The 25782-nt window shown below is 42.4% G+C and overlaps 1 protein-coding gene across 2 annotated transcripts in view; it reads right to left on the reverse strand.

Annotated features, from left to right (window-relative positions):
- Nucleotides 1-2279: 2279 nt before the first annotated feature.
- Nucleotides 2280-25782, reverse strand: part of fibcd1a (fibrinogen C domain containing 1a) — a 122015-nt gene continuing 98512 nt past the window's right edge. For both annotated transcript variants that reach the window (XM_046347968.1, XM_046347967.1), the window contains 2 exons: nucleotides 16905-17084; nucleotides 2280-5603 (listed from right to left, as the gene is read on the reverse strand). In XM_046347968.1, the coding sequence (XP_046203924.1) occupies nucleotides 5341-5603; nucleotides 16905-17084 (443 nt within the window). In that variant the 3' untranslated portion in view covers nucleotides 2280-5340. The remainder of the gene's footprint in view (nucleotides 5604-16904; nucleotides 17085-25782) is intronic.

The raw sequence follows: 25782 nt of genomic DNA on the forward strand, positions 1-25782 counted from the left end.
TTCAAATACTTCACCCAATGAGTCTATTACTGCAACATGGTGGGATAATTAGAGTGTTTGGCTGGATGGGGCACACAGTTTATTCACCAACTACTTGTTTCCTGGTGCCATAATTTCCTGTTGTGAATTGCATAATGATGCTTGGATGTCATAGTTTATTCCATCCAGCCATTGAATTCTTAATTCTTAGCTTCCTCATTGACAAAGGTTTGTTGCGCCTAGAGCCATAACTAATGTGCTTGCTTCAAGACTGCTCTAGACATTCAACATACTTCTTCTCCCTACTATTCTTTAGACCACAATTGATCTTAAACCTTTTAAGTTAGACACCCCATTCCATTTCTGAAACATGTAGACATACCACACATAGATTGCAGCTGTTGATACCATTTGTAGTTTTTAAACTATTAAGTATTTTGTCCTCCTAAAAATATTGCAGAACAGAAATAACTTCTACCAATCAGGAGATTAAACTATTTAAGTAAGCGCATCACCTTCTATCCTACCTTGTTTCTAAACTAGGCTAACTTCCCACTGACATTTATAAAGGCACCATCTCACCATTCCTGGTCTGTAACGCTTGATTGCAACACTTAAAGATGCCTGCAAGAGAGAGCTCATATTATATCAAGTGGTCAAAGTGTCCAGAAAGTAGGCTTTGAGAGAGAGAGAGAGCGAAAGAGGGAGAGAGAGAGAAAGAGGGGGGAGAGAGAGAGAAAAAGAGAGAGAGAGAGAAAGAGGGAGAGAGAGAGAAAGAGGGGGAGAGAGAGAGAAAAAGAGAGAGAGAGAGAGAGAGAGAGAGAGAGAGAGAAAGAGGGGGAGAGAGAAAGAGAGAGAGAGAAAGAGAGGAAGAGAGAGGGACAGAGAACGAGGGGGAAAGAGAGAGAGAAAGAGGGGGAGAGAGAGAGAAAAGAGAGAGAGAGAGAAAGAGGGAGAGAGAGAGAAAGAGGGGGAGAAAGAGAGAGAGAGAAAGAGAGGAAGAGAGAGGGACAGAGAACGAGGGGGGAGAGAGAGAGAGAAAGAGAGGATGGGAGAGGGAGAGAGAGAAAAGGAGAGAAAGAGAGGGAGAGAGAGACACACACACACAAACACACAATCTATTCTAGGCTCATCTTTTCAATTACCTGCTTATGAGCCCCGCTCCAGAAAGCCTTGTTCTAGCCTCCCTGACTTGAAGAGTAATTACCAGGCATAAATATGTCAACTGGAGACAGATAATACAAAATAGGGATGACACAGATATAGTTCCAACGCACCAAGCATACATAAACCAAGAAAATGAATATTTCATAAATGCTGTTGAGAACATTCAAACACAGTAGCAGGATTCAAGAAAAAGCCATGGACATCCAGGGAAATAGCCCGGTCAGGAGAGTCAGTTTAGATTGAAAACATCCTGAGCTAATAGTCATTGTAGTATATGATTGACTGTTTACAAATGTCTACCTGGTCTCATTCCATTCCACAAAACAAACCATTTCTGCCTATTTTTTGGTTCATAAACAAAAAGAAAAATGAACCGAAAGGGAACGGTGATGGACATTGTGCATTTAGGGGGAAAACGATGACAACAGCAGAAGTCAGTCGTCTTCCTAAGGGGGAGTTATATTGAAGGACATGCACAATTTCACGCCTTAGTAACTTCCACGGATGGTGGGTTAGGGCTATTAGGGTCTTGGATAAGGATGCAGTTCAACAGATCACCACTAGACGTTCCAGAGGTCATTAAAGTCACAGACATACTCATTTTGAGGGAGGATATTGTATTTCTAATATATTATAGCAGCCTATTTATGTAGAATAAACATATTTTTGTACCTCCCCAAAATGACAAACTGACAGTAGTCTCTTATTGAGAATGTTTTGTTCAATGTCTTTCTCATCACCACTTGGGCTCCCGAGTGGCGCAGCGGTCTAGGGCACTGCATCTAAGTGCAAGTCCTGGTTTGAATCCAGGTTGTATCAGATCTGGATGTGATGGGGAGTCCCATAGGGCGTCGCACAATTGGCCCAGCGTCTTCCAGGTTTGGCCGGGGTATGCCGTCATTTGTTCTTAACTGACTTGCCTAGTTTAAATAAAGGTTAAAAAAATGATTGTGGAATCATGGATTATCATCTAATATTGTAGTCTTACCATAATGAGCTATACCATAAGGCTACAATAATAACAAAGAAAGAACTAAGCTTGTAAAATGATAAATGTTAGTACATGTAAGATACCTTTATGAAGCTTCTAAACAGACATTACCACCCAGACCCTTTAAACCTTTATTTTCAAATGCTGTGAAGAGACAACTATACACATCTAAACGATGGTTTCTTTTTTTATTCCTTATGAGACAAAAACATACAAATTATACTGTATGTCAATCGCAACGTATCTGCTTTTAAAGTGCTCATATTTGACTGAGGGATCTTTTACAACAACAGCAGACCATTATAAACAGACTCAAAATAATATCATCATAAAAATCTCACCTTCAAGCTGGAGTCCTTATTGGTTAAACTGCCACGTTAGATTGTGGTATTACAACAACAAAGAAGTTACTGTAAACAACAAACACTGTCCCCCCCCCCACGGACTTCTCTGCCCTGCTTCATGAACAAAACAATAACTACGGCCGTTGGGCAGACAGTTGCGCAGTTTCCCTTACTGCGGATTCCATCTTTTGAGCTTCAGCCAAACTTAGACAGATCTCTCTACCTATCACATATTGGTGAGGTTAATAAGATATGCTTTCACTCAACCTTTAAATGGAAACATTAGCCACATCATGACGAAACAAACAGAGGTTAAATAAGGAAATAAATAAGTACATGATTACAGTAAATGAAAAATGGCTGCAACATAATACAGAATTCATAGAAGAACACCACATTCCCAGCAAACACATAACTACCACATAATGTCGTTTCAAGACTCCAAGTTCTGAGCCTCAATGTGCCACTACAACTTTGTAACAACATATTTTTACATTTGAGTAATTTAGCAGACACTCTTATCCAGAGCATCTTACAGAAGCAATTAGGGTTAAGTGCCTTGCTCAAGATCGACTTATTTTTCAACTAGGCTTCGGTTACCTTCGGTAACTTGCTCAACAGTCTTATAGGCTACCTACCTGCCGCTAGCCTACCTGCCATGTTGTCATTCAGACTTTTACAGCTGAGGAGGCACCACACAGATGTACAATTGTCTGCTGCCACAAAGGCATCTAAAGCCATGTCAAGTCACTGTAAAGAAGGAGAAAGACACACTGTACAGTCCTACTGTACCAGCAACACAATGCCTTTCAATGCCTGGCCAAATGGCTGCTTTTTGTGGGGAATGAGTTGCCAGAAGTCATTGTATTATGATACAAATAATGCGTTTTGGATATGTTTTTTTTTCTATTGTGGGTGCCCATGAGGGAATCTCAATATTTGGTACTGAGTAAAGAACATGATTTGCCTTACTTATTAACCACCTCCTGTACAGACGCATCACTGAAGAGGACTGAGACTAGAAGGCTGCATTTACACAGATAGCCACATTCTGATATTTTTTTACACTCCTTGGTCTTTTGACCAATCACATCAGATCTTTCACATCAAATATTTTTCAGAGCTGATCTGATTAATGAATTGAGCTGCCTGTGTAAATGCAGCCAAAACCCAGTATACTGAATCAACTGATTTGAGTTGAGTCAAGACAGCATATCAGTGAACAGACTTGTCTCTCAGTGATTGTAAAGTAAGGGAGAGAAAGTGAGAGACAGGGAAGCCTCCACATGACAAGGAGATGAACTTATAGGCTAGTAGCTACTGTCTGAGAAGGTTTCCACCACCAACTGGAAGTCTACACAGATACAGGCCTCTGATCATAATTGGCCCAGCCCGCTGGCCGAGCCCCCTCACCTATGCTCTTCATTCTCTCTACTACCACTGTCACAGGTCACACACGCATGCCACTCAAAGCCAGTCTTGTGGGGTCAATGTCTTTTGAGAATGTTATATAAAAAAAAGAGTGCCATTTATGAAGTGATTGGCTTGAAAAACCCTGTCTGACAGATATAATGTCTTTGTCATGAATGTGTCTTACTGGACACAGGACTGACACATGATCACAAGGTATGTCTAGGGGTTAAGCAGGAGCTAGGGGTCAACCATTAGCTAGGGGTCAATCAGAAGCTAGGGGTCAATCAGAAGCTAGGGGTTAACCAGGAGCTAGAGGTCAACCAGGAGCTAGGGGTCAACCAGGAGCTACGGGTCAACCAGGAGCTAGGGATTAACCAGGAGCTAGTGGTCAACAAGGAGCTAGGGGTCAACCAGGAGCTAGGGGTCAACCAGGAGCAAGGGGTCAACCAGGAGCTAGGGGTTAACCAGGAGCTAGGGGTCAACAAGGAGCTAGGGGTCAACCAGGAGCTAGAGGTCAACCAGGAGCTAGAGATCAACCAGGAGCTAGGGGTCAACCAGGAGCTACGGGTCAACCAGGAGCTAGGGATTAACCAGGAGCTAGTGGTCAACAAGGAGCTAGGGGTCAACCAGGAGCTAGAGGTCAACCAGGAGCTAGAGGTCAATCAGGAGCTAGGGGTCAACCAGGAGCTATGGGTCAACCAGGAGCTAGGGATTAACCAGGAGCTAGTGGTCAACAAGGAGCTAGGGGTCAACCAGGAGCTAGTGGTCAACCAGGAGCTAGGGGTCAACCAGGAGAAAGGGGTCAACCAGGATCTAGGGGTTAACCAGGAGCTAGGGGTCAACAAGGAGCTAGGGGTCAACCAGGAGCTAGGGGTCAACCAGGAGCTCATGTAACTGACCGGGTTAAAACCCACGTTTCCTGTGCGCCACAGTATGGTCATAGCCCACTGAGCTAAAGCCTAAGCATTAGCTTGGGGAGCTAACACAAGTCTCCAGGTCTCAAGCAAGGTTACTCATCAAGCAAACTTGGTTCACCGAAACCAGTGCGTAACACTTAGGAGAACTCATGATGCTGTCAGATGCAAAGATAACTGTATATACAAGTAACAGGGACAGCCAAAATAAACTGTAAGAAATTCTATTAATTTAAGGGAATGAGAGAAATCCTAACATTTCATATTTCAAAATTGCACAACGATACTGTAGTTCTGACATTACCTGCATTATTTTGACTTAATTATTACAAACATGATCAGATCAGCGAGAGATTGCAAAAGGTTACAAAACCTTGGAGGCTTCAACACAACACCACAAGAGGGGATTAGAATGTTTTTGGACAGGGGTTACAGTACGAGCATAGTCCTCATTCTGATTCACGGCAGGTTGAGTGTCTTTAAAAACACCTAAGTCCATTAGTCTATGGTTTCACGTAGTATTGTTTCCATCTCATTTGTTCTCCTCTCTCGTGGCCCTAATCTTCATCTCTGCGAATTTAAGGGAGTACTGCCAACCCGTCCAGGAGGACCATTCGATGCCGTCGGCGTAGGAGGTGTGCTGCCCACGCAGGTATTGTCCGTTCAGGTTGGACGTGTGGCAGTTGCGGTACCACCAGGCGCCGTGGTAGAAGGAGGCACAGTTGTTCTCTGAGTGATCGTTATCTTGATCCTTGGTGGTGAATTTCATCCCATTGTGTTTGAGCATCGAGTCACCTTACAAAGACAGACAGACAGACAGACAGACAGACAGACAGACAGACAGACAGACAGACAGACAGACAGACAGACAGACAGACAGACAGACAGACAGACAGACAGACAGACAGACAGACAGACAGACAGACAGACAGACAGACAGACAGACAGACAGACAGACAGACAGACAGACAGATCGGCGTGCGGGCGGGCAGGCAAACAGACAGACAGACAGACAGACAGACAGACAGACAGACAGACAGACAGACAGACAGACAGACAGACAGACAGACAGACAGACAGACAGACAGACAGACAGACAGACAGACAGACAGACAGACAGACAGGCATGCAGGCAGGCAGGCAGGCAGACAGACAGACAGAACAAAAAGAGGGGTGGGTGCAGCAGCAGGGAGTACAGAGAGACAGAGACGGAGAGAGAGGGTGAGTAATGAGAGAGGTACAGTGTTAGCTCTCACCTCCTTCACATCCAGCATGTTAGCACTTTGACATTTTGTCAGGATCATAATGACAGGTGTGGAGGTGCTGTACTGGACTGTATATGTGTGAGAGGTTTAACAACAAGGACCATTACTGCTGGGTGAAATATAATAGTAAACTGCTAATTGAAAATAAATGAACACCACAGGGACAGGGAAGTCCGTTACTTCCCTTTGGACAGGTTCTGTGTATGTGTGTGTGTGTGTGTGTGTGTGTGTGTGTGTGTGTGTGTGTGTGTGTGTGTGTGTGTGTGTGTGTGTGTGTGTGTGTGTGTGTGTGTGTGTGTGTGTGTGTGTGTGTGTGTGTGTGTGTGTGTGTGTGTGTGTGTGTGTGTGTGTGTGTGTGTGTGTGTGTGTGTGTGTGTGTGTGTGTGTTTGTGCGTGCGTGTGTGTGTGAGAGATATGTGTGGGTTGAATGTGTGTGCGTGCGTGCGTGAAAGAGAGAGATATGTGTGTGTGTGTGTGTGTGTGTGTGTGTGTGTGTGTGTGTGTGTGTGTGTGTGTGTGTGTGTGTGTGTGTGTGTGTGTGTGTGTGTGTGTGTGTGTGTGTGTGTGTGTGTGTGTGTGTGTGTGTGTGTGTGCGTGTGTGTGTGCGTGTGTGTGCGCGCAGATCAGAGGGGGGCATGTAGAGAGGCTGTAGGCTTTATGTGCTGCAGCAGTGGTGGCCTTATTAAACCCTATGGTGTACTGTATGTCTCAGGGATGTAACGTAGCAGCCAGTGGCATGTTAATCTAATCCCCTCTCAATGCAGCACCAAGCTCTACTCTGCAGGTGCTGATTCTGCTGTGACTGGACAGCTGCTTCTTTCCTACATAGCACCGTGGTTTCTTGTACTGATATCCTCTCAGATGCTTATTTTGCTTCCACACAGGATGTTATGTCTTCATTGTCTTGTAATCTTGGGCTGATGGTAACGAGGAAAATCTCTTCCCATCTATCCCACTATGCAGAGCACAGATCCTGTTGTATATTTAAATTTTCCACCAGTAGCATCAGTATAGACTTATTTAATTAACTCTTGTTCAACCAGGTGAGTTGGCTAAGAACAAGTTACACTGTAGTATGCGAGGTCAGATTGGGAATATAGCCAGGACACCGTGGTTAACTCCCTTACTCCTACGATAATGCCATCGGATTCCTACAGACCGCATCATTTGTTTTTTTCTGTGAAGAGAAAACTGTGAAGAGACATACACACACGCACACACGCACACGCACACACGCACACACACACATATACATACACACATACACACACACACTCTAACACACACTCTAACAAACACACACTACACATACCCACACATTATTCTTAGTATTATTAATTTTATTTATTTTCTCTTTCTTCATCTTATAATCTTTAAAATAGTAGTATTTTCCTTTAGTCATAGTGTCTTTAGTTTAAATGTTGCTTGCTGTTCCTGTCCATTACTGTTCTGTATTTTGTCATGCTACATATTTTCTGTGGATCGCAGGAAGGATAGCTGCTACTGCTTCAACAGCTAATGAGGATCCGGATAAAAATCATGAAGATGAAAGAGAGTTGTGATGATAATAGTAAAATCATGAAGATGAAAGAGACTTGTGATGATAATAGTAAAATCATGAAGATGAAAGAACGTTGTGATGATAACAGTAAAATCATAAAGATGAAAGAGAGTGGTAAAATCATGACGATGAAAGAACATTGTTGACATGACTTCCGCCGAAGTTGGTCCCTCTCCTTCTAGCCATCGCCGATCCACTTTTCATTTTCCATTTGTTTTGTCTTTGTTTTACACACCTGGTTTCAAATCCCCAATTACATTTTCATTATTTAACCCTCTGTTTTCCCCATGGTTTTTGTGCGTGATTGTTTTATGTATGTTTGGTCCGTTATTGTGGGCTCGGTATTACGACATATTATTGCAATCTTTGAGTAAAGTTACTTGTGTTACTCATCTCTGCTGTCTTGCGCCTGACTCCTCTGCACCAGCTAGACCCAGACCATACAGCTGTGATGGTAATAGTAAAATCATGAAGATGAAAAGGAGTGGTGATGATAATAGTAAAATCATGAAGATGAAAGAGAGTGGTGATGATAATAGTAAAATCATGAAGATGAAAGGGAGTGGTGATGATAATAGTAAAATCATGAAGATGAAAGAGCGTTGTGATGATAATAATAGTAAAATCATGAAGATGAAAGGGAGTGGTGATGATAATAGTAAAATCATGAAGATGAAAGGGAGTGGTGATGATAATAGTAAAATCATGAAAATGAAAGAGCGTTGTGATGATAATAGTAAAATCATGAAGATGAAAGGGAGTGGTGATGATAATAGTAAAATCATGAAGATGAAAGGGAGTGGTGATGATAATAGTAAAATCATGAAGATGAAAGGGAGTGGTGATGATAATAGTAAAATCATGAAGATGAAAGGGAGTGGTGATGATAATAGTAAAATCATGAAGATGAAAGGGAGTGGTGATGATAATAGTAAAATCATGAAGATGAAAGGGAGTGGTGATGATAATAGTAAAATCATGAAGATGAAAGGGAGTGGTGATGATAATAGTAAAATCATGAAGATGAAAGGGAGTGGTGATGATAATAGTAAAATCATGTAATTGCACAAATCTCAGTGTCAGTTGATTAGGGAAAACTGCTGTCCTATGTCAGTCTGCCTCTCTTCCTATGGAAGAAGTACCCCGGAGCATTGTAGGCCTACCTACTCTACCTCTTATCAACAAGCTTGTGGATTACTGAGAAAAAGGTTGGCAACCTTTATAATATTGAATAATTGTTAACATAGTGTCAGGATATGATAATGAAACACTGTATTAATGATTAACATCTTCAATTCTGTAAAACGCCTCCGAAAAAGGATGCCTACTGTACCATTAAAAAATGTAATGCAATGTAATGTAGGACACATTTGAATAAAAAAAATCAGAGAAATCTACAACAAGAGCAGCGAAAGTATTTAAACATGCAACAGAACTCATAATCATAATGAATACATTAAAACATCAGAGAGAACGTATGCTCTTCTCCACGAGCATTGTAGCAAAAATTATTCAGCACTCATTGATAATCGTATTGCTTTTTTGTCCTCCTAATGAAACGGTTAAAACATTTCAGTTAGGTAACAAACTGTCATTAAAGCGTTTATTTTAAGTTCTGAGAGTAAGCACTCAAGGTGTTTACCAATTCTCTCTCTCTCTCTCTACTAGGGCTGTTGCGGTCTCTCTCTCAACTAGGGCTGTTGCGGTCTCTGTCTCTCTCTCAACTAGGGCTGTTGCGGTCTCTCTCTCTCTCAACTAGGGCTGTTGCGGTCTCTCTCTCTCTCAACTAGGGCTGTTGTGGTCTCTCTCTCTCTCAACTAGGGCTGTTGTGGTCTCTCTCTCTCTCAACTAGGGCTGTTGCGGTCTCTCTCTCTCAACTAGGGCTGTTGCGGTCTCTCTCTCTCTCAACTAGGGCTGTTGTTGTCTCTCTCTCTCTCTCAACAAGGGCTGTTGCGGTCTCTCTCTCTCTCTCTCTCTCTCTCTCTCTCTCTCTCTCTCTCTCTCTCTCTCTCTCTCTCTCTCTCTCTCTCTCTCTCTCTCAACTAGGGCTGTTGTGGTCTCTCTCTCTCTCTCAACTAGGGCTGTTGCGGTCTCTCTCTCTCTCTCAACTAGGGCTGTTGCGGTCTCTCTCTCTCTCAACTAGGGCTGTTGTGGTCTCTCTCTCTCTCTCTCTCAACTAGGGCTGTTGTGGTCTCTCTCTCTCAACTAGGGCTGTTGCGGTCTCTCTCTCTCTCAACAAGGGCTGTTGCGGTCTCTCTCTCTCTCTCTCTCAACTAGGGCTGTTGTGGTCTCTCTCTCTCTCTCTCTCTCAACTAGGGCTGTTGCAGTCTCTCTCTCTCTCAACTAGGGCTGTTGTGGTCTCTCTCTCTCTCTCTCTCTCTCTCTCTCTCTCTCTCTCTCTCTCTCTCTCTCTCTCTCTCTCTCTCTCTCTCTCTCTCTCTCAACTAGGGCTGTTGTGGTCTCTCTCTCTCTCAACTCTCTCTCTCTCTCTCTCTCTCTCTCTCTCTCTCTCTCTCAACAAGGGCTGTTGCGGTCTCTCTCTCTCTCTCTCTCAACTAGGGCTGTTGCGGTCTCTCTCTCTCTCAACTAGGGCTATTGCGGTCTCTCTCTCTCTCTCAACTAGGGCTGTTGCGGTCTCTCTCTCTCTCAACTAGGGCTGTTGCGGTCTCTCTCTCTCTCTCAACTAGGGCTGTTGCGGTCTCTCTCTCTCAACTAGGGCTGTTGCGGTCTCTCTCTCTCTCAACTAGGGCTGTTGCGGTCTCTCTCTCTCTCAACTAGGGGTGTTGCGGTCTCTCTCTCTCTCAACTAGGGCTGTTGCGGTCTCTCTCTCTCTCAACTAGGGCTGTTGCGGTCTCTCTCTCTCTCAACTAGGGCTGTTGCGGTCTCTCTCTCTCTCTCTCTCAACTAGGGCTGTTGCGGTCTCTCTCTCTCTCAACTAGGGCTGTTGCGGTCTCTCTCTCTCTCAACTAGGGCTGTTGCGGTCTCTCTCTCTCTCTCAAATAGGGCTGTTGCGGTCTCTCTCTCTCTCTCAACTAGGGCTGTTGCGGTCTCTCTCTCTCTCTCAACTAGGGCTGTTGCGGTCTCTCTCTCTCTCAACTAGGGCTGTTGCGGTGACCGTATTACCACCACACCAGCAGTCATGAGTCATGACTTCAGTATAATTCCATGTGACCGTTGAGTCATGGTAATCTCCTGTTATGCACTCTGCACATGCATTGGTAGTACACAACTCGTTAACAACCATCAGGTCCTAATGGACTGGTACTCAGGGCTCTATTGTCCCTCCATCGGATCCTAATGGCATGATACTCAAGGCTCTATTGTCCCTCTATCGGGTCCTAATGGCCTGATAGTCAAGGCTCTATTGTCCCTCCATCGGTTCCTAATGGCCTGATACTCAAGGCTCTATTGTCCCTCCATCGGTTTCTAATGGCCTGATACTCAAGGCTCTATTGTCCCTCCATCGGGTCCTAATGGCCTGATACTCAAGGCTCTATTGTCCCTCCATCGGGTTCTAATGGCCTGATACTCAAGGCTATACTGTCCCTCCATTGAGTCCTAATGGCCTGATACTCAAGGCTCTATTGTCCCTCCATCGGGTCCTAATGGCCTGATACTCAAGGCTCTATTGTCCCTCCATCGAGTCCTAATGGCCTGATACTCAAGGCTCTATTGTCCCTCCATCGGGTCATAATGGCCTGATACTCAAGGCTCTATTGTCCCTCCATCGGTTTCTAATGGCCTGATACTCAAGGCTCTATTGTCCCTCCATCGGGTCCTAATGGCCTGATACTCAAGGCTCTATTTTCCCTCTAACCACTAACCACAATCCAAATGCAATCGAAAATCACATCAAACACTTCTATTCTAAACAGTATCTGCTTTTAAAACTCACCTCACTGTGATAATCAATTTGAAGAAAGAGGTTCAAAAGCAGGTTGAAACTGTGTGTAAAACATGCCATTGTGGATGTTGTTTCAAAGCCTAACACAATGAAATGGACAGAGCTTTCTAAGGTGATGATTCATTCAAAACACCCATACGCATATTACAGATTATGCATATGCATAGGCTTATGAGCCCAAGCCCGAACAAAAATTGAATTAAAATAATGATTGTGCCATTATATAATACATAGCCTACCGCATGTTACAGATGGCAAAAAAACATAATACAAAAGTGATGATTTAAGAGGTACATAATTGGTCTAGCGGCTGCCTATACTCCAAAATTAAACACATTTCAGTGATCGCCTTTGAGTGTAGACTGTATTATGATGCATACTGGATGGACCTTATGCTTCACTCCAACATTTCTATCCATGAGTCTGGGAGCGAACACATAGCCCTGGGCGATGCAGTTGGTTCATTGATTGTGCAGGGCGATTTTGAATAGCCTAGTAATAGGGAATGTTTCATATTTTCATAATTAATTGAGTGACAGATTACCTTTCGCTATCCAGAATATCTCACCACCTTACGTTTCCATTTCCTCCCCTCTCTCCTTCATTTCTTTCTCCAGCGTGCAGAGAGAGTGGCTGTCAACAGTTTAGTGAAGTATGCTTCGTTGTGAAAACATGTTACTATCGATGTTTCCAAACAGATTTCACTTGGTTTCCCAAGTGAAGCACTGGGTAGCTGCAAGAATAGGGTTGGAGAGCCCATGGCACACAGAGTTGGGCAGAGTATCACCTGTCTGTCACGTTCTGACCATAGTTCTTTTGTGTTTTCTTTGTTTTAGTGTTGGTCAGGACGTAAGCTGAGTGGGCATTCTATGTTGTGTGTCTAGTTTTCCCATTTCTATGTTTGGCCTGATATGGTTCTCAATCAGAGGCAGGTGTTAGTCATTGTCTCTGATTGGGAACCATATTTAGGTAGCCTGTTTTGTGTTGGGTTTTGTGGGTGGTTGTCTCCTGTCTTTGTGTCTATGGACTGTTTTGGTTTTCACATTTTGTTGTTTTGTATTTTGTAGTGTTCACGTTTATTGTCTTTATTGAACATGATGAACACTAACCACTCTGCGCTTTGGTCCTACACTGTTGCGCAGTGAGAGCACACTCCTCAAACAGTGGTTGATGTGTGTGTTTTAATATTTACTTCTCAGCTCGGCTATAAAACCGAAGTAGCCTACCAGGCATCTTTGAAAAGCAAACTGTCTGGAAAGCGTGTGGTGTGGCCTCCATTCGCTTTTTTCCCTGCCCCTGTCCCTGCCCATTTGATAATGGGCCATTCTAAACGAATTATTACATATTAGTTAAGACAAGATGAAATTGAGAATAGTATGATGGGTGAAAATATGATCACTTGATGAGAGAACAGATGTGCAGCCTGAGGCAAGGAACAGAGCACAAGCTTTTTCTGCCTCTTTCTCAAATCATAAAAAGCCTATAGTCGCATCATGTAGTCCACACTGTATATGTTTTGATGTCTAAGACATTCTAAGGTTTGTATCATTCACAACTTGAGTTGCCAAATAACTCTGAATCACTTTTACACTCAACACAGCCACTTCATATGCACACTCGCTCCGAAATGGGAAAAATATCCTTTATATTTTAAGTTCAATTATATTTTTCTTTCTATAAAATCATATAATATAAAATAATTGCATGGGACTTACAGTGTATTCAGAAAGTGTTCAGACCCCTTCCCTTTTTCCACATTTTGTTACATTACAACATTATTTTAAAATTGATTTTTAAAAATGTAATCACTCTACACACAACTCCCCATAATAACAAAGCGAAAACAGTTTTTTTTTACAATTTTGCAAATGTATTAACAATAAAAAACAGACACACTTTATTTACATAAGTATTCTGACCTTTTGCTATGAGACTCGAAATCGAGCTCAGGTGCATCCTGTTTCCATTAATCATCCTTGAGATGTTTCTACAACTTGATTGGAGTCCACCTGTGGTAAATTCAATTAATTGGACATGATTTGGAAAGGCACACACCTGTCTATATAAGGTCCCACAGCTGACAGTGCATGTCAGAGCAAAAACCAAGCCATGAGGTCGAACGAATTGTTTGTAGCGCTCCGAGACAGGATTGTGTCAAGGCACAGACCTGGGGAAGGGTGCCAAAAAATGTCTGCAGCATTGAAGGTACCCAAGAACACAATGGCCTCCATCATTCTTAAATGGAAGAAGTTTGGAACCACCTATATTCTTCCTTGAGCTGGCCACAAGGCCAAACTGAGCAATCGGGGCAGAAGGGCCTTGGTCAGGGAGGTGATCAAGAACCCGATGGTTACTCTGACAGAGCTCCAGTTCCTCTGTGGAGATGGGAGAACCTTCCTGCAGCATTCTACCAGGCCTTTATGGTAGAGTTGCCAGACAGAAGCCACTCCTCCTTAAGGCAAATGACAGCCTGCTTGGAGTTTGCCAAAAAGCAGCCAAAAGACTCTCAGACCATGAGAAACAAGATTCTCTGGTCTGATGAAACCAAGATTCAAATCTTTGGCCTGATTGCCAAGCATCACATCTGGAGGAAAACTGGCACCATCCCTACGGTGAAGCATGGTGGTGGCAGCATCATGCTGTGCGGATGTTTTCAGTGGCAGGGAATGGGAGTCTAGTCAGGATCAAGGGAAAGATGAATGGAGCAAAGTACAGAGAGATCCTTAATGAAAACCTGCTCCAGAGCTCAGGACCTCAGATTGGGGCCTGTAAAAACCTGTTTTTGTTTTTTCATTATGGGGTGTTCTGTGTAGATTGATGAGGGGAAAAAACAAGTGAATCCATTTTAGAGTAAAGCTGTAACATAACAACATTTGGAAAAAGTCAAGCTATCTGAATACTTTCCGAATGAACTGTATAAGCATATCTTGTCAGCTAAACGAACAAGCCTATGGCATGGCGCATAGCCAGATAACATACAGTAGGATAACTCATATTCTGTTAATTTGGTATACATTTTCAACATATCATAATGTTTCTTTAGACCTGCCTAAAATAAATAATGGATGGTGTATATTCAATTGATTTATTATACTTTTAAAAATGTAGATGTTGCAAAGGTGCACTGAGATGTTGCAAATCAGGGGCTGGAATGCAGCTTGTATGTGTGGAGGCCTGGAGATACTAAACGTGTTTATGTTAATTAACGATCAATTATTGTGAGACCGGCAATAATCGTCTAACAAAATGTCATGAATCGCTACAGCCCTATGTCCATCTTTGTAGGACAGAACCATTATGTTTGTTGTTATTGATAATAGTTAAATCATCTATGCAGGGGTTGAAGATGAAGTATCAAAGAATAGAAGGGCAGAGACAGTTTTGTGGGTAAACGGATAGAGTGCAAACAGTGAAATAATGTACACGCGTTGTCTTAGTCCGAGCCAATTTGTGAACAGATACTTTGTCATTAGTTTCAGCAGTTAAATCTCAACCTGCTACTCCTAAATGTTCGTCAACTGAAACCAAATATGAAGAACAAATCATTTAAATGCAGGTATTGAAAGAAAACTCGGGACTGTGCTAAAGCCAACACAGTGCCGCTGCAGTATCAACCTTAATTAAATAAACTTGTTATTTTTTTAATACTACAGAATCAATTACTCTGATGAAAAACTGTTTTAATTGATAAGATTGGGAATCAATGTTCCCTGAATCCCAAGCAGCAGCCCTTTAAAGACTACCTCACTAATTAAACACGAGTGGAAGCAGTATTCTCCTCCTAAATGTATGATAATCCGAATGTTTGTTTATGTCGGGCCGTAATAACGACCTGCTTTGTTAGCCGTGGCCACAGAGGCATCTTGCAACTTCATTATTCCTGCCCTTTCCAGCAGCTCCAGAAGGTCAACAGTCTGTCTGGCTGGGCCCAACCATGAGTGAGGGTCTGAGGAGGGGAACCTGGGACTAACTGAGTAGAGGGATCCAATTAACATCAAAAAGAGCCCCCTGCGATAGAGCTGAATCGAGGAGAATTACACACACACACTGCCTGGATGCTGCTACTCATGATCTACAGCTGAAAAGATCTCTCGTATTGGTTGACAGATGTCTGAATCAGATTTTCCAGATATCTGGATGTTTCAAAACTGTACTGTATATCTTCCCAGAGAGGGGTGAATTGACCAATAGAAAGATCAATAGGACCAATATGAAGATCAGTAGGACCAATAAGAAAATCAATAGGACCAATAGGAAGATCAATAGGACCAATAGGAAGATCAGTAGTACCAATAGGAAGATCAGTAGGACCAATAGGAAGATCAGTACCCCTCCTGTCTCAGCCTCCAGTATTTATGCTGCAGTAGTTTATGTGTCGGGGGGCTAGGGTCAGTTTGTTATATCTGGAGTACTTCTCCTGTCCTATCCGGTGTCCTGTGTGAATTTAAGTATGCTCTCTTTTAATTCTCTCTTTCTCTCTTTCTTTCTCTCTCTCTCTCGGAGGACCTGAGCCCTAGGACCATGCCTCAGGACTACCTGATATGATGACTCCTTGCTGTCCCCAGTCCACCTGGCTGTGCTGCTGCTCCAGTTTCAACTGTTCTGCCTGTGATTACTATTATTTGACCATGCTGGTAATTTATGAACATTTGAACATCTTGGCCATGTTCTGTTATAATTTCCACCCGGCACAGCCAGAAGAGGACTGGCCACCCCACATAGCCTGGTTCCTCTAGTTTTTTCCTAGGTGTTGGCCTTTCTAGGGAGTTTTTCCTAGCCACCGTGCTTCTAAACCTGCATTGCTTGCTGTTTGGGGTTTTAGGCTGGGTTTCTGTACAGCACTTTGAGACATCAGCTGATGTACGAAGGGCTATATAAATACATTTGATTTGATTTGATTTGATCAGTAGGACCAATATGAAGATCAATAGGAAGATCAGTAGGACCAATATGAAGATCAGTAGGACCAATGTGAAGCTCAGTAGGACCAATATGAAGATCAATAGGAAGATCAGTAGGACCAATATGAAGATCAGTAGGACCAATAGGAATATCAGTTGGACCAATAGGAAGATCAGTAGAACCAATAGAAAGATCAGTAGGACCAATAGGAAGATCAATAGGACCAATATGAAGATCAGTAGGACCAATATGAAGATCAATAGGACCAATATGAAGATCAGTAGGATCAATAAGAAGATCAGTAGGATCAATAGAAAGATCAGTAGAACCAATAGTAATGACAAGTTTTAAAGAAGTTTAAACAAACTGGAATTTCTAGGGTTTATAGGGGATTTATAAAGTCTACTAAACCGACAGGTATGAGCCATAATAAATGGCTACAGTACAGTAGGGTATTGCATTACCTGCAGTGCCTGAGTAGTCAGCAATAGTCAGCGGGTATCCATCCTCATCCGGGTCAACAGAGAACAGTCCCACTCCAAAGGCTCCGTACTGGGCGAAAGCTGTGCTGTTCTCAAAGTCCTCCAGGTCAATTCGCAGCTCGTAGTTGGCTTGGATGGTCAAGGCATGCATCCTCTTCAAACCTGAGACGAAACAGAGGAGAGGCCCGTCATGATCTGACATGAACAGCTGTGATTCAAGATGGAGAAATAGGAATGGCACAATGGAGCACTTTCCATCACTGAACGATAACATTATCCAAGGCACAGTAACTAACTTTTCAGGTGTTTCAGACCCAGTGGGTGCACCTCTCTCTCTCTCTGCAAGTATATGGGTGCTTGGCAAGGAACTACTGTGCTCTCCCTCATATGAATTCTCTTTGTAGGCCGTAGACTGGTCTATGTGCTATACCACCAGGGCAGAAAAACAATAGGCCAGGAGATTTTGCCGGTGCTAAGCCAATCATGCTGCGTCTCTACAGCTGTTGTCGACAGTTGTGGAACACCTCGTATGGTTCCTACAAGTGAACCCCCACTGGGCACAGACGTCAATTCAAAGTCTATTCCATGTTGGTTCTACGTCATTTCATTGTGCCTCCACATTAGTCTTCACATAGCCAGTGAGGAGAAAATTGAGGAGAAAGTCACAATTAACATTTATCACATTATTACCCATAATGCTCTGTATGCACATTGTATGTGCTGTGCTATGGTGCGGTGGTCTCAAATACCAGAAAGAGTTCATGTTCTCATATAGAAATCTTGGAACGCATCGCTAGCACACTGATTGACCAATTCATTACATGGCTGCTGGAGGAGCGTCTAAATTGATTTTAGATTAAGTTTAACTCCAAAAGGTTCAGCACTCGAGAATGACCTTAATATTACAGTGGAAAGCCACACCAAGTAGCCTAATCTCTCTCCCCCCTAATCCGTCCTCTGCCCAGTGCAGACACATTGTTCAAACAGCTGGATCCATTGGATAGGCTTCTCCCAGCAGCAGAGCATATCGCTAGAGTTCATCATCAGGCATAAACAGTGTTGTTTAATGGGTTCATTCCACAGCAAATAGATGGGCTATTTACACTGGAAGGTTATCATCAGTCTCCACAATGGCACCCACAGCTGCAACGGTGTGCCCACTCGTGCACCTGTATCGATAGAATATAAAGGGGTTTCCCTCACACGGGGCACCATTCCTTTTTGTAAGGGTGTGTTAGGATCATATAAGAAATTTAACAATGATTAATTATGAGATACTATTATAATCACAGATCAGATGGAACTCTGCGTGCACTTAGGTGTGTTCGCAAAACAAGCTATAAGATGGCATCGTGGCATCATCCATAATATGAAATCATATGTACTAGTTTTGCCTCTGAAGAAATAAGGACTACAGAATTTGAGATTAAAGACACCCACAGATAGCTCAGTAACTACAGTAAATAAACCACCACAGCCTTCAGTGTCTCAGGGTAAACTTGCGTGGTTGTCAGTGTTGTCGACACAAACCTCCCTTTGATAACCATGCCTTTTCGGGCATTGATCGCTGCTACTGCCTGATAATCCCTCTGCAAGGAGCGGTCTACAGAGATTGTCTGACATTCTCCCCAACCTGCAGATCACATGAAACAGAGGGCAGGAGAATAACACTGAAGGCAAACAGCTTCATATTCTGGAATACATTGTCTTAATATTGGGAAGCTACAATGTGTTTTGTGTGCCCTTCAACTTGTTCTGTATTGACTGTTTATTTCATCAGACACACACAAGGTTGGAATACTTATTGAATGAGCGAAGGGCTAACGTAAGAGGGTGTTGTGGACTTGTGAAACTGTGGAGCTCAAGGACATCTTAGACGATGTGATGCACAAATGCACCAAGTGACGTGGCACTGTCTGCATGCGTCTCCATAACAGTTCACGACCATCTAGACTAGAGCAACGTGTACCAATCAGATAGATCTGATAGTTATTTCATCATTTGGGAAAAAGTTTGAGACATTAATTGGTACACGCAGAGCCTCAAGCCATAGAGACTTCCAGTATGTCGAAACAGATAGATCTGTACACTGAAAAAGCACAAATAAAAAAATGCATTTACTTGCCAGTTTGCATGTTCTCTTTTGAATTATTGATGAGATGAACAACTCTCCATGCTGTTTTCCAATTGGAACCTCTTTTTGTCTGACCTTCACTCATTCATCCCAGTTGAGCCGTCTGGCACATACCGGTAGGTCTGTCCTTATCAACGCAAAATGGTCAATCTATCAATTCTCATGCCTCAAAATGTGAGTTTTTCAGTGTTGTCTTAACCCTACATCCTTGTGCTCACAGTATGTATCTTTTTACCCCAGCTCCTTTTGGCTTTTAGACTGACAGTTTACATATCTTAAGCCAAATCATTTAACATTTTCCAGCATCAAAGCTTTGGAATTTTGGGGGTAAATTAAGCACACTACTTATATTTAAACTGCACTTTCCTGTGAATTTCCATAATTGTGCTTAGGTTTTAATTAGACCCCTTGAGAATCTCTCATCCAATAAAATAGCGCTCATTGCAGTGGAGACGTTTAACAGCATATTCATTATCTCAAATTAAATCTTAACACTCAGGTGTTGAAGTGATACTACAGAACCTTTGTATAATTCCAGCCAATAGTTTTTAAAGTGGTGGTGCAGTGCCAAAACGGATCCCTGTTTTTGGTGTACTACATTATCGAATTGTGTATTATGTCGTCCATTTCGTATGATGTTATGTCCTGGGTTATATTATTACACTTTATGTTACGAATCCGATTCGCACAATATGTTACTAATTTGTTGCGCTTAAGAACCCGGACTGCATCTTTAATCAGTAATTGGTAATGCCTTGAATAGTTTTTGTTAATGACTTTGACATATACAGTTCAAGTCGGAAGTTTACATACATCATAGCCAAATACATTTAAACTCAGTTTTTCACAATTCCTGACATTTAATCCTAGTAACAATTCCATTTTAGTTCAGTTAGGATCATCCCTTTATTTTAAGAATGTGAAATAGCAGAATAATAGTAGAGAGAATGACTTATTTCAGCTTTTATTTATTTCATCACATTCCCAGTGGGGTCAGAAGTTTACAAACACTCAATTAGTATTTGGTAGCATTGCCTTTAAATTGTTTAACTTGGGTCAGACATTTGGGGTAGCCTTCCACAAGCTTCCCACAATAAGTTGGGTGAATTTTGTCCCATTCCTCCTGACAGAGCTGGTGTAACTGTTATGCAGGTGAATGAGGACCCAAAAGCGACTTGGCGAAAACAGAGTTTTTAATCCAGTAAGATACTTAACAAAACAAAAGGCATAATACTACTCGTAAAGACGAGAACAGACTGGAGACTTGATCAAGAACTGCAGGTTGCCTCGGGAAGGCACTTGAACCTAGCAGACTCAGACACCTGCTCACCACGCAGCATCTGAGGGAAACACGACACGACAGGGCAAAACATAGACACAGCACGGTGAATATAGACAAGGATCCGACAGGGCAGGTACGGAAAACAAGGAGAGAAATAGGGACTCTAATCAGGGAAAAGGATCGGGAACAGGTGTGGGAAGACTAAATGATTGATTAGGGGAATAGGAACAGCTGGGAGCAGGAACGGAACGATAGAGAGAAGAGAGAGCGAGAGAGTGAGAGAGGGAGGGGGAGAGAGAGGGATAGAAAGAGGGAAAGAACCTAATAAGACCAGCAGAGGGAAACGAATAGAAGGGGAAGCACAGGGACAAGACATGATAATTAATGACAAAACATGACAGTAACTGAGTCAGGTTTGTAGGCCTCTTGCTCGCACAAGCTTTTTCAGTTCTGCCCACAAATTTTCTATAGGATTGAGGTCAGGGCTTTGTGATGGCCACTCTAGTACCTTGACTTTGTTGTCCTTAAGCCATTTTGCCACAACTTTGGAAGTATGCTTGGGGTCATTGTCCATTTGGAAGACCCATTTGCGACCAAGCTTTAACTTCCTGACGGCTGTCTTGTTGCTTCAAAATATCCACATCATTTTCCTCCCTCATGACGCCATCTATTTTCTGAAGTGCACAAGTCCATCCTGCAGCAAAGCACTCCCACAACATGATGCTGCCACACCCGTGCTTCACAGTTGGGATGGTGTTCTTCGGCTTGCAACTCCCCCCTTTTCCTCCAAATATAACGATGGTCATTATGGCCAAACATTATGGTCTATTTTTGTTTCATCAGACCAGAGGACATTTCTCCAAAAAGTACGATCTTTGTCCCCATGTGCAGTTGCAAACCGTAGTCTGGCTTTTTTACGGTGGTTTTGGAGCAGTGGCTTCTTCTATGCTGAGCGGCCTTTCAGGTTATGTCGATATAGGACTCATTTTACTGTGGATATAGGTACTTTTTGTACCTGTTTCCTCCAGCATCTTCACAGGGTCCTTTGCTGTGGTTCTGGGATTGATTTGCACTTTTCGCACCAAAGTATGTTCATCTCTAAGAGACAGAACGCGTCTCCTTCCTGAGCGGTATGATGGCTGCGTGGTCCCATGGTGTTAATACTTGCGTACTATTGTTTGTACAGATGAACGCGGTATCTTCAGGCGTTTGGAAATTGCTCCCAAGGATGAACCAGACTTGTGGAGGTCTACAATTTTTTTCTGAGGGCTTGGATGATTTCTTTTGATTTTCCCATGATGTCAAGCAGAGGCACTGAGTTTGAAGGTAGGCCTTGAAATACATCCACAGGTACACCTCCAATTGACTCAAATGATGTCAAGTAGCCTATCAGAAGCTTCTAAAGCCATGACATAATTTTCTGGAATTTTCCAAACTGTTTAAAAGCACAGACAACTTTGTGTATGTAAACTTCTGACCCACTGGAATTGTGATACAGTGACATAATCTGTCTGTAAACAATTGTTGGAAAAATGACTTGTGTCATGCACGAAGTGGATGTCCTAACCAACTTGCCAAAACTATAGTTTGTTAACAAGAAATTTGTGGAGTGGTTGAACAACGAGTTTTAATGACTCCAACCTAAGTATATGCAAACTTCCGACTTCAACTGTAAAAGATTATTAGTTAGTCTTTGCACCCGTAAGATGCTGATGGGAATTATCACTTCAGTGACAAATATACCAAGTAAAGTTGATGAGGTAGTTGTATACATTTCAAAGTAAGTTTAAATTGTGTGGCTTACATGTAACTATGAAGAAACTGTAAAATTGGTCTAATAAAAAATTATGTTTGAGTAACTATTTAAGGTGAGTACCGGTAATGATTGTATGTATAGGAGATTGGCCACATTTGATGCATTTATTAACCAGCTCTTTTTTTATTGTGCCAGGAGGAAACATGAATCTTGCCACCTGGTTATGATCATGACTACACTACCTTTCCCTCAGGAAGCAACATTCCTGGCCACCAATTATTAAGAATACACTCTTCCATCTGTGCAGCAGCAGGATTTTACTTTTCAGTCGTGCTTGTTCTTGGTAACACATCTAGCGCGGGTGTTCTCCCTCCCCTGTCAGATAAAGGCATAGAAAGAGGTGAGAGGTAGAGGAGGCTGACTTCATAGAGTACATCACACAGTCGTCTGCGCCGACCCTGAGAGTTGCGAGTCTAGGTTAGGGGTTCTTTGAACACCCGTCAGAAAGGGTGACATGGAGCCTCTTAGTTCTGCTCTAAATGAATCATTCCACCATGACACCTGGGGCCCTCCCTACGTCCCCCTACTTTAAATATCTGGTTTCGCCTGTGGCTTTGGCACCATAGACAGGCACATCACTGCATCGGTATTGATTTCATTCATTTCCAGCACGTCTGCATTGAGGAGGCTCAGGTCTCTGTGCAGAGTTGATTTGGCAAAGCCATTCTCCGCCTTTAGCGCAGTTCTATGCAAATAAGGGTGAAGATTTAATTAGGCTTGATGCAGCTTTCGTTTTGTCTTTGACATTCTTCTCCATGAGAAGCGTCCTCCTGGATTCTGAGGGGAACACTCCCAGGGGAGACCGCCCAATATCCAGCTAACCTCTGTCATTGTTTAACCTACAGGCTTATGAAATAGCAATTATTCAATTAAAAATAAAATGCCGTTCTCTGCGAAAGCTGAGCTAATGAAGCTTGTACAATTACGAAGGGGAGAGACTATAAGGCTGTGTCTAGACTTGACAGTTAATGCAGTTTTTGTATTCTGATCATGGAGTTCCGAATTTGAATTCTGAACACATCATGCGTCTATACTTACATTTAAATGTGTCCAGATTAATTTTCACTGTGCTATATTCAAATACGCATTCTACAAACGGTGGAATAGGCTAAATATGACAACAACACAACAACAACTTGATGGCAGTAGCTAACTACTGTAGCTAACAGCCAGCTAGCTGGCATGCAAAGCGAAACGGACTGCAAACGGGTTAGCATAATCCTACATTTAACATTACATTTAAGTCATTTAGCAGACGCTCTTATCCAGAGCGACTTACAAGCCAAACAAAACATTGTTGAGTCTTGTGGGCGGAGTGCTGACCACGTATCCCACTGTATGCGCTTTTGGTAGCCTGATTACATCCAGACTGAGGATAAATCTACACACAATGCATCCCTGACCACCTCCTCACAATGCGACTTTTATGTGTCTAGACCGGTCTTTTCAATGAGATCTTCGCATTCTGATAGCAGAAGGCACATGTAAGTGTCAAGTGTAGACACGGCCTAAGAGACAGTATAATATAAAGCATTGAAAAAGTGTGATTTATCAAACTCCTACAAGTGTCATACACACACAGTTTGTTTTGCTGATGATTGCATCCAAAACATTAGCTCATCGAGGGCTGTGAGATGCCATTTGGCATGTTGTATGAATTCACAATAATTATTAAATTATTACTCTCACAATTTCAGACATTTTCAACATATACACTGAATATACTAAACATTAGGAACAGCTTCCTAATATTGAGTTGCACTCCTCTCCCCTTTTGCCCCCAGAACGACATGGACTTTATGAGGTGTCAAAAGCGTTCCACAGGGATGCTGGCCCATGTTGACTCCAGTGCTTCCCACAGTTGTGTCAAGTTGGCTGGATGTCTTTTGGTTAGGAGACCATTGTTGATACACACTGGAAACTGTTGAGCATGAAAATCCCAGCAGCTTTGCAGTTCTTGACACAAACTTCTACTGCAGTGGGCTAAATCAGGGTGACACAGAGAGTGTCTCTTGGTAGTCTTAAACAAATCTATTTTGAAACAAAAGTATACACCTCACAAACATGGTTATGGTCTTAAAAAAAGAAGACACATTTACCATGTCAGATATACAGTTGAAATGTATTACATTTTGAGTTTGCATCCCAATAATACACTTTATATACATAACAGAAGGCTGGTGGTGGGGTTATGGTATGGGCAGGCATAAACTATTGACAATGAACACAATTGCATTTTACTGAAGGCAATCTGAATACACAGAAATACCGTGATGAGGCCCATTGTGAGGCCCATTTTTTTTAAAGGTATCTGTGACCAACAGTATTTTGTTGTATCTGTATTCTCAGGGCCTAATGAATTTATTTAAATTGACTGATTTCCTCATATGAACTGTAACTCAGTAAAATCGTTGAAATTGTTGAATTTTGCTTTTACATTTTTGTTCGGTGTAACAAGTGACATCAATAAGGGATCATAACTTTCATCATAGCTTTCACTTGGTCAGTCTATGTCATGGAAGAGCAAGCGTTCTTCATGTTTTGTGTTTTCCCCATTCCACATTGACAAGCAGTTCCCTTATTACATCACTTGGCACTGTGTATACGCATGGTCATGACTGTGCGTAAGCAAACACTCATACAGTGGTGGAAAAAGTACCCAACTGTCATACTTGAGTAAAAGTAAAGATACCTTAATAGAAAATGATTCAAGTAAAAGTTAAAGTCACCCAGTAAAATTATATTGAGTAAAAGTCTAAAAGTAATTGGTTTAAAATATACTTAAGTATCAAAAGTAAAGTTGTGCGTCGCCCCATGGACCTCCAGGTCTCTGCCGGCTGCGAGGGAGCCTGGGCTCGAACCCAGGGTCTCTGGTGGCTCAGCTAGCAATGCGATGCAGTGCCCTAGACTACTGTGCCACCGGGGAGGCCGGGGAGGCCTGGAAGGCACCATTTTCTTGTTTTTTAAATTTATTTACGGAAGGCCACGGGCACACTCCAACATTCAGACATAATTTACAAAAGAAGCATGTGTGTTAAGTGAGTCTGCCAGATCAGAGGCAGTAGGGATGACAAGGGATGTTCGGTTGATAAGTGCGTGAATTTGACTATTTTCCTGGCCTGCTAAGCATTCAAAATGTAAAGAGTACTTTTGGGTGTCAAGGAAAATGTATGGAGTAAAGAGTACAAATCTCTTAAGGAATGTAGTGAAGTAAAAGTAGTCAAAAATATAAATAGTAAAGTACAGATATCCCCAAAAAATACTTTAGTACTTTAAAGTATATTTACTTAAGTACTTTACACCACTGCGCTCGTATTGATAAATCTCACACTTTGCATGGAAATGATCCCACACATGGTTTACCTACATATCTATGCCTACGCGTGAATGACAAATGACTCCCCTGAACTTCTGTACTGGCTGTACTCTCCCGAGCATCAACATCTTATCTTCCAAGGCATTGACTTGATTTTGCCTCCTCTATCACATTTGAAGGTAAGACCCAGGTGCAGACAATGTCGAAGTAAAAAAAGTGTATTCATTTGAACACGGGCATGCACAGGTACTGGATGGCATGCAGGCACAGGGTTAGGGCAGGCAGAAAGGACAAAACCGGGAAAACTAGAAA

Source organism: Oncorhynchus gorbuscha, linkage group LG04 (assembly GCF_021184085.1).
Source record: "Oncorhynchus gorbuscha isolate QuinsamMale2020 ecotype Even-year linkage group LG04, OgorEven_v1.0, whole genome shotgun sequence".
In the NCBI taxonomy this organism is placed as follows: domain Eukaryota; kingdom Metazoa; phylum Chordata; class Actinopteri; order Salmoniformes; family Salmonidae; genus Oncorhynchus; species Oncorhynchus gorbuscha.